General features: G+C 47.5%; 1 protein-coding gene across 23 annotated transcripts in view; it reads left to right on the plus strand.

Annotated features, from left to right (window-relative positions):
- Positions 1 to 9,380, plus strand: part of EPB41 (erythrocyte membrane protein band 4.1) — an 80,499-nt gene that overhangs the window by 47,062 nt on the left and 24,057 nt on the right. For 8 of the 23 annotated variants that reach the window (XM_026863498.1, XM_026863499.1, XM_026863489.1 and 5 more), the window contains 7 exons: positions 72 to 244; positions 1,310 to 1,426; positions 2,737 to 2,865; positions 3,957 to 4,061; positions 6,313 to 6,524; positions 8,330 to 8,386; positions 8,518 to 8,562. In XM_026863498.1, the coding sequence (XP_026719299.1) occupies positions 72 to 244; positions 1,310 to 1,426; positions 2,737 to 2,865; positions 3,957 to 4,061; positions 6,313 to 6,524; positions 8,330 to 8,386; positions 8,518 to 8,562 (838 nt within the window). The remainder of the gene's footprint in view (positions 1 to 71; positions 245 to 1,309; positions 1,427 to 2,736; positions 2,866 to 3,956; positions 4,062 to 6,312; positions 6,525 to 8,329; positions 8,387 to 8,517; positions 8,563 to 9,380) is intronic. The other 15 variants (XM_026863482.1, XM_026863493.1, XM_026863479.1 and 12 more) reach the window with 14 other exon arrangements.

A 9,380-nucleotide genomic window follows, 5' to 3' on the forward strand; every position in this document is an offset into this window, starting at 1 on the left:
TCAGCTTCTCTTTACCTGATGCTTCCTAGATCTGGAGGTATGATTTTTAAAATTGAGCGTGTGCTTTTCAGGCTGACTTCCACCGAGGCCATCCCCAAGAGCAGGTTCCTGGCACTGGGCTCCAAGTTCCGCTACAGCGGGCGGACGCAGGCGCAGACGAGGCAGGCAAGTGCCTTGATCGACCGACCCGCTCCCCAGTTCGAGCGGACGGCGAGTAAGCGAGCCTCCAGGAGCCTCGATGGAGGTGAGTGTCTGCTGCCTCGTCCCTCTGTGTGGCTGGACTCAACAGAGTGCTGAAATACTCCTTAAACACCACCTAAATTCCCTGCTTGGAAAAAAAAAAAAAAGCAAAACTTCTCACTTTAATACAAAGGCTGGTTATGAAATGCAAACTGATAGTACTAGCAAGAACCAACTGATGTCAAAAGGGTGTAGGCGGGTGCTGAAGGCTTATGCTGAAGTTCTGGTTGTAAAGATACTTCCTCATTCAATCCCAATGCATTTTACTTTTAGAAAATCAGGAATTAAGCTAATATAGGATTTGTTTTGTTTAGTGTAGTTTTAAGTGACATAGTTTTCATTGAGGAGGTTTTTTTGCCACAATTGCTTGAAGCTTTTTCAGTGTGTTAAAGCAATGCTAACGCTGAAGTTTGTGGCATATTGGTCAGGTGAGCTTGTCCCTGATGTTTTTAAGAGCCAGATAGCAGCAGGCTAGAGGAGGTGAGGCATGGAAGGGGGAGCGCCTAAATTTGCTCCCCTTGATCTAGATGATGGGGTGCCTGTAAAATTAGGATCCAGAGAAAGGGGAGAATCCCTTTGCACTGAGGGCACCTGACAGAGCAGGAGCAGTGTTGCTTTGAACCCTGAGGTTGTGCTGCAAACCAGGAGAGAGCTTGGCTGCCCCAGTGCCCCGTGGCCAGCAGCAGCCAGGCTGCTCCTGCTCCTGGTGTGGGTTTATGGGGCTTTGGGACACCCCGAGCCGGGGCTTCATGCCTCAGGGCCAGGAGGGAAGGGCTGCTTGGATTGAGCTCTGTTTCGCAGCAGAGCAAAATGCCTGCTTGCTGGCAGTTTGGGGGTGTGAGGTTGCCCAGGCACGACGCAGCCCGTGCTGTTGGTTGCCCCTTGGCCATGCCCTGTAGACTGTTACGACCCCAGATGAGTAGAGAAATCCCCGCTGCAACCCCGCACCGGGATGTCAGAGCTTGGAAAAGAGCAGCCTGCGAATGTAACACTTCTGTCCCCGTTGAAGTCTGCAGCCTTTTTCCATCTGCTGTGTGGGCAGTCGTTAACATGTGCCCCATTTCTTCAGCTAAACGTGCGACTCAAAAAGTTGAGTTCAGAGCCGTAGAGGAAGAGAAGCAGGAGAAGGTGGTGGTGGTTGAGGTTCCCGAACCGAAACCCATGGATCAGATCCGAGAGAAGACAGGTATAGCTGTGGTGGTGGCTACAACTCTTCTGCAGCACCTTTCCTATCCTTTACATGCTTGTTCCTGACAAAAGTTTCACCAAATCTGGCGACTTTCTTTTTCCATTTCTTTGCAAGAAGAGTTTTGCAGTCAGAGGACAGACAGTCCAACAGAGCCCTGGCTCTGGGAGACTTGTTAAATTTCTGCATTGCACCTCGTTAGACTGTAATTCTTGTGGGAAAGTGCAGAAAAGTTCAGGATGTGGTGGCATTTGAAAACTGCCTCCTTATTAAATTCGGGTGGTTTTGTAAATGTGGATTAAAAAACTTTAAAGTTTGATCTTGAAACTTCTTGTAAAGCTTCTGAAATTCTTCATCCTGGGACCTGCTTGCCATTTTTAAAGTGTATTCTGGGTTTTTTTGGGGGCTTGAGAAATGCCACCTGTTTTGCTACATGTACATTGTATTGCTCTTAAGCTAGGTAGTATTAATAAATATTAATGCCCTTAAGAAGTGTGTAGGTACAACAGCATATCTGAATACTAATAAGTGCATTGCAGCAGCAGTGTTGTCAAATATTTACAGTCTTCATCACTTAAATAGTGAATGCCTGTGGTGCATTAGGGCTGGAGATAATTCGTATGCAAATGCCTTGTGTACTGCTCCACTTCCCTTCTTGCACCCTGATTTTTTTTACAGCGTGCTTTTGACATCACTGTTTTTCTAGTATGAAATCTGGATCAAGTTTTCATGAAGTAGTGTGACAGACTGGCTCCCTACCCCTGTCTTGCCTTGAATTCTCACTAGTCAAGCATCACCTGGCAGGAAAAACCTGATGCCATAAAAACAGAAGGTGGAGAATTTAAGACACCAGAGTAGATGGCTGTGTGTTCTTAATCTTTAGATTGGAAGTTGCTCATTCAAGTACATTTAATTAAAGCTGCTAGTTTTTGTAGAGGTTTTTATCTAGAGGAGCTTGGGGTGTCTCTCCTGGATTTTACCAGCCAGCACCTGCACCTCCCCAGACTTTGCCTGGTACCGCACTCGAGAGCCGTTGGCGTGTCCCCGTGCACCCCTTCCTGGGCAAGAAGCCTGCAAAGCTTGCTGATGTTTTTTCTCCTCTCATCCAATATGCTGTTGGGCCTGGCAGCACTAAAAAGACCGATATTACGTGTGGTGCAAAATTGCTGTTAAGCTGCCTGGTTAAAAACCTCCTTGCTGTTCTCCGGGATGAGGGATCTCCTCTCGCTCTTTCCTCTGCTGCAGCAACCGTTGTGTGTCCACGTCGCTCTCCAACCCCCCTCTATTAATGCATGCAAACCTCTTTCTAGCCAAACACACTCTTGAAGCTTTTGAAATGAAACCCATTGCAGAGGAGGAAGAGGAGGAGGAGAAGGTAGAGGTGGTTAAGGTTCCCGTTGCCAAGCCGCGTTTCCCGGAGCCGTTGCAGACGCGGTCAGGTACAGCCGCAGCGGTGTTTGCCATCGGTGCGGCTCCCGCGGCCGCCCGTGCTGTGACCTGCTGGGTTGAAGTGATGCAGTGCTGTAGGACAGAGGTTGCGTTGTTTGCAGTGGTGTTCCTTGCCATTAAAATCACACTCTCGCTTTGCAACTGTGCTGTAATACCCGAGCGCTGCTTTATTGGGCTGTGCCTCTGGTTGAGATGAGGAGGTGCCGTGGCTTGGCTGTGTGCCTGCGTGTTGAAATGAGTGTGCAGTGGCCTCTTAACACTCCGCTGTTACTGTCCCTTCTTGTAAGGTTCATTCCCCTGAGCTGTAGGAAAGTGTGGTGCCTGAAAATCAGGTTGTGTGCTCTGGGACTGCTGGAGGTCACCTGCACTCTGCTGGTTTTCTTTGCCAGGGAGCCGCTGCCTTCCCTAGTTGGGGTTTCTTGTCAGAGGAACTTCACTGCAGCAGACAGAGCCATGCTAATTATAATTAAAAGCAGAGTTGGTTACTCACTGCAGGAAGAGGAGATTGAAGCCATGGAGGGAAGTAACTGGGAACTTCACATGTTTTCTTGAATATTATGAAAAATACTGAACCAGCCCCTGCACTTCAACTTGAGGATATTCCGTGGGACAGGCTGCAGCAGAGCAGAGAGCAGCCAGTGCCAGACCTGAGCACACCCGGGGCTCTCCTGCTGCAGCTGCCCCTTCTTCTCATTCACCTCCTGCACTTTGTCCTCCTCTTTGACACTTTTGTTCCCAGTAGGGACCGTTTTCTTGGCCAGGGCGATGATGATTGATATTTTATATCTTATATTTTGGAGTAGTGCTTTTTACTGTGGTTAAGTTGTCATGTGTCAAAATAGCCAAAGATAGTTAATCAAGAAAATGTAACTAAAATAACGCAGTTCTGGGCAGCACAGAACTCATTGTTGAATGGCAAAGGAAAAGCTTGATATCTGTTGTTACTTTTCCTGCGTGTCTTGATGCTCTGAAGCACTGTGAGAGAAGCAGGAGAGGCGGCCGTGCAGATTTACTGATGGCAGTATTTCCTTTGCTACTTCATCGTCGAGGTGGCATTTTAACACATTCGTAACTTTTTTAGCCAAACGTGATCTTGGCAGTGTTGAGATAATCCCAATTGAAGAGGAGGAGGAGGAAGAAAAAATGGTGGTGATGAGAGAACTAGAGCCGGTCTCGAAGGAGTCAGGTACCACGGCGCTGGCTTTGCACACCCGGCATCCTCCTCATCCTGACTGTCCCTGCCATCTCACCGTCCCTCCGGTGGCTGTCACTGCTTCTGTGGCATAAATACACCAGGACGTGGCACCCCGTTGTCCTTCTGAAAGGATAACGCAGTGTCTGGCTCACAGAAATGAACTGCTATTCTGAAGAACAGGGGAGATAACGGAGACAGCAGTGGTGGTGTGGGTTTTAGGGTGGATTTTTGGCAAGATCTGGTGTCCAGGAGTCTGACTTAAAAGTCTAATTTCAGTCTCTGAAAAACTGGGGGTTTTGTGCTTCCATCTTGTATGTTTTTGGCCACATGGATACTTTATTCGATGCATGTTTTATACACACAGAAGAGATGCAGTTACCTTTTCAGTGAAACAGGAATTTTTACTAAGGAGTTAAAATTACAATTTTTTCTCTAAGGCCAGATTTTCTAGTGTCTTTGACTAGCTGGATGGACGCTAGTAACCTGGAGTTGCCTGAGGTAGAAGTGCCATTCTTCAGGGGTTGGGGTTGGCACCGGTGCTGTTTCACAGCTTTGTTGGTGACACGGACAGTGGGATCGAGCACCCTCAGCACGTTTGCTGACACCACTGAGCTGTGCGGTGTGGTCACCTGCTGGAGGGAAGGGATGTCATCCCGAGGGGCTGGACAGGCTTGGAGGTGGGATGTGCCAACCTCATGGAGTTCAGCAAGGCCAAGGGCAAGGTCCTGCCCATGGGTCGGGGCAATCCCCAGCACAGACACAGGCTGGGTGCTGAGTGGACTGAGAGCAGCCCCAAGGAGAAGGACCTGGGGGTGTTGGTGGGTGGAAAACTGCCAGTGAGGCAGCACCGTGCGCTGGCAGCCCAGAAAGCCAGCGGTGTGCTGGGCTGCACCCAGAGCAGGGTGGGCAGCAGGGCCAGGGGGGGATTCTCCCCCTCTGCTCCACTCTCAGGAGACCCCCCTGCAGGGCTGGGTCCAGCTCTGGGGCACCAACAGCAGAAGGACACGGACCTGCTGGAGCGGGGCCAGAGGAGGCCACAGAGATGCTCGGGGGGCTGGAGCCCCCCCTGTGAGGACAGGCTGAGAGAGTTGGGGGGTTCGGCTGGAGAAGAGAAGCTCCGGGGAGACCTTAGAGCGGCCTCCCAGGGCTGAAAGGGGCTGCAGGAAAGGGGGGAGGGACTCGTCATCAGGGGTGTAGGGACATGATGAGGAGTAATGGATTTAAATTGACAGAGGGGAGATTTAGATTAGACACAAGGAAGAAATGCTTCCCTCTGGGCACAGGCTGCCCAGAGAAGCTGTGGCTGCCCCCTCCCTGGAAGGGTTCAAGGCCAGGTTGGACGGGGCTTTGGGCAACCTGGGCTAGTGGAAGGTGGCCCTGCCCGGGGCAGGGGGTTGGAACTGGGTGATCTTTAAGGTCCCTTCCAACCCAAACCTGTCTGTGGGTCCATGAACATTTTGGAGCTGTTGGGCTTTTCAGGGATTGGGAACTGTCTGGGAAACCAGGAGTTGAAGGAAAGGAGTAGGCAGTTGATTTTGTGTGTACCTAGTGCTTGTATTTAAGACAGTCATCCTCTGGAAAGATGACTTTTTGGCAGCATGTTACTCATTTCTGCACTGTCAGTGATCTGGAGATGCTGGATATCTTCTCGCAGCGGTGCCTTGGGCTGCAGCAGGAGATACTCACCTTGGACACGCAGCCCCAGCCTGCTTTGAAACCCACCTGGAAGTTGCTGTGATTCTTGTTGATTGGTTTTCTTTGCTGAAAAGATTGGGGAGATAGAGGAGAGCCTCTGTTGCCCTTCCAGAAGCCATCCGTTTCTGGTTGAGGAGATGCCAGTGAGTCAAGAAGTCACTTCAGCTGTGTTTCTATTTTAACGGCTGCACTGGGATGGACTTCTGTGTCTGTTGTGTATGAAGGACCCAGAAATTGATGGCACAGTGTCAAAAATAGATTTGCCTTTCTGGTGTGGCTTCTCTGCAGAGTGCAAGCTTGCTTTTTGTAAACCATCTGTTGTGGGGTTTTATTTTATTTAAGCCATAAGGAAAATAATCTCAACTTTCCCATACTAAACGCACAAGCTGCTTTGCTCAACATCTTTATTTCTTTTCCCTTTTTTCCTCTTCCTCCTCCCTTTCTTTTTACAGAACAGCATAGTAATTTGGAAAGACTTTGCCTAGTGCTTCAGAAACGTTGCCTGCTCTGACCCTTGTCCCTGTCTGTGTCTCTCCCTCACCCTCAGCAGTGGCTGTGATAACCCCCGAGAGGAGTCCCCGTCCCACCTCTGCCCCGGCCATTGCTCAGAGCCACGCTGCAGAACCAGTCCCAGCTAAGCCCGGCTTGAAGGACGCGGTTGCTGCATCTAAAGTAGAAAAGGAAACAGTGAAACCCGATGTGAGACGTGAAGAAATCCCACCGGCAAAAGCCAAGCCGGAGCCAGCCGATGCATCAAAGGTATGTCAGAGCAGAGTCTCTGGGAGAGGCTGTGCTTGTGCCCGGCTGAAACATCGGCTCTAGAAGCCACCCCTGAGCATCAGCTCTGTGCCCCTTCCCCTCCCAGGCAGCAAGGAGTTTAATCCCCCCCAGGCACTGGGTGGGGGTGAGGTACAGGGGGGTCTGGGAGATCCCAGCCCTGACCCTGGGGGTGCAGGGAAGGAGGGAGGTCCAGGGTGGCTGGGTGTTGGTGGTTGCAGTCCAACTAAATGCAACTTGCTGATATATGGTTAAAAAAACTGGCAAGGACTTCACACGAGTTCGTGGTACTTGAATTTAGGGCTCACCCATCGCTGGGCTGTCTCTGTCGATTCCTGGTACGGCAGCAGGAGCAGTTTCAGTGAAATCAGTGATCCAGATCTGGTCCACAGCCCCAGCGTCTGAATGCAAATGTTTTTTACGTTGATAGGCTTTCTCTGGAAGAGCTATTAATATGTTTCTGCAAACTGGACTCAAACTTTGGTTTTGAATGGCGCTGTTGAAATCTTGGGGGATTTATTGTTTAATTTTTTTTAAACATTGATCTTTCTACAAATGTCTGAGACCTCTGCTGGTGTCGATATATGTGTATTGTTCTCTTAAGTCAAAATAATGTGCAAAATTATCGTTTATATTACAGCGTCCTTAATATTCTGCAAATCTTACTGACTGAAACCTTCCAGTGTTGCAGCAGAGGTGTACGCCTTGAGATACAATTTTCACATTACTCTGAATATTTAGCTGTTCTCAGCATTACTGGTACCACATTTTTGCTCTAACACGTCATACAGTGGGTCTTGTATGACATACTCCAGGGGCGATCACTGTTAATGAAAGCTGGGAAGTGGAGGTGGAGAAAACACAGGTGCTTCAAAAAATTTCGTGGCCTGTGTGACCGGTAATTTTTAAATGAAAATAACCAAAGGGATATTCAGGCTGGCAGTTTGGATTGTGCGTCGTGGCACATGGTTCCTGTAATGCTTTTTCCTGCACGGCTGCTCACCCTCCCTAGCCTTAAACTGAGAACAAGTAAATTTTTATTCATCCCATCTCACTTATTACAGGGTTTTTTCCTAAATGTTTAAACACTGGAATTTATTTTTTTTTCTTTAAATGTAGATGTGGGAGGAAATTGTGGATCCGAATGTGCCAAATTTACCCCGTTTCTCAAATGTAGCTGTATCACTTCTTTTAACACCCACCAATGCTTTTGCCTTTGGAGTATTTGGCAATCCAGTTTCCCTAAAATACTTTCCTTTAAAGTGTTCCGACAATCTTGGCTCTCTACTTAAGGACAGTAAAGAACTTAATTTGTGATGTTAGGCTTCGTTTTTTAGATAGGTCTCTTCTTACTGACTCTGTGAACGTAATACCTGTGCATAACAAATAATTTTCTGGTTTTGAGAAGGTCTGTGTTAATTTGAGCATGTTGCTTTTGGTATGGATTTCACTGGGCGATCCGGCTGCAAATGAAATTTGAAAGCATTGCCTAAGCAAAGCTAATGCAAATGGGAAGCCCTTCTTCAGAGGCACTGGAGAGCACTGGTTGCACTGGAGAGCACTGGTTTCAAATGCAAATAATTCTCAAGCTGAAGGAATTATTGTAAACGTGCTGTTAACTAACAGACTGTCGGAGAGCTGCGGTGTCATTAACTCTTTCCTGAGGGCTGCATGTTGGTTTTTGCATGTTCACCCGGCATTTCAAAACCAACTTTATGCAGCTGTGTTTTGAAACTAAATGGTCTACTAACAAGAAATGTTTTTACCAATTTATTTCTTAAATTTAGGTGAGGAAAACGCACATTGAGGTCACAGTACCCACCACGAATGGTGACCAGCCCCAGGTTTGTGCTAATAATTCAGTTAGGTTGCTCACTTTTTTTTTTTTTTTTTTTTTTTTAAGGTTAAACAGTGAGGTTCAACATAGTTAAATGAACCAACAACTTTTTTTTCTTTTTTTATCACTGCCCAACAGCAGCAGCCTGCAGAAAAAGAGGAAGAACTGATAAGAATGAGGAAGGTTAGCCATTTTACACTTTCACCAAACAAATTTGCCATGTCATTCATGCATCTGTAACCTGTTTAAAAAGACAGTGCTCCAACTTCATGTGCTTTGGGTTGGGTTTTTGTGGGGTTTTTTTGCAACTATCAAATATTTGATTACAAAATGAACAGCTTTTTGTCCCATAGACAGTCTGATTGCTAAAATTATGCATGTTAGAGAGAAACCCACTTGGTTTGATTTATAAAATTTATCTTCTCTGTAACAAATTTAGTTAGAAACCAAAGAAAACTGTATAGTGTGCATTCCAGGAAGTGCAAGTCAAAAAAAAAAAAAAAAGTATAATGCTTTTTTGGTACTGATTAAGTACTAGGAGACATACTCAAGATGGGAGAGGGGGTTAAGACATAGTTACTGTGCACACTGAGACCTTGTAGAAGTTACACCAGGCAGTACAGCCTCATACACCGGGGTGGGCACGCATCACTGTCAGGAGTATGAAGTTGTGACTTCACGCAAGGCTTCCACAGAAAACCAGTAAGGTCTCTCTTTGTGGCGAGCGATACAAATGAAGGCACAAGCCGAGGAACCCCTGGGAGCTGTCTCTTTAAAGGACTCATTGCATTTCCCCATTCTCCATAAGCAAGAACCCCCATTTCCTGGTGGTGGCCCCAGGCCAGGTCCCTGTGGCTGGGTCCCCACCCCACGCTGGCACAGCGCTGCACTCCCAACCTTGAGTTAACTTTTTTAATTTGCCAATTTGTCAATCCCGCAAGAACAACATTTTAATTTTTTGTGCTTTTCTTTTTTTTTTTTTTTTTTTTTTTCCCCCTTTT

The sequence above is a fragment of the Athene cunicularia genome (genome assembly GCF_003259725.1).
Source record: "Athene cunicularia isolate RWA chromosome 23 unlocalized genomic scaffold, athCun1 chr23_part2, whole genome shotgun sequence".
NCBI lineage: Eukaryota > Metazoa > Chordata > Aves > Strigiformes > Strigidae > Athene > Athene cunicularia.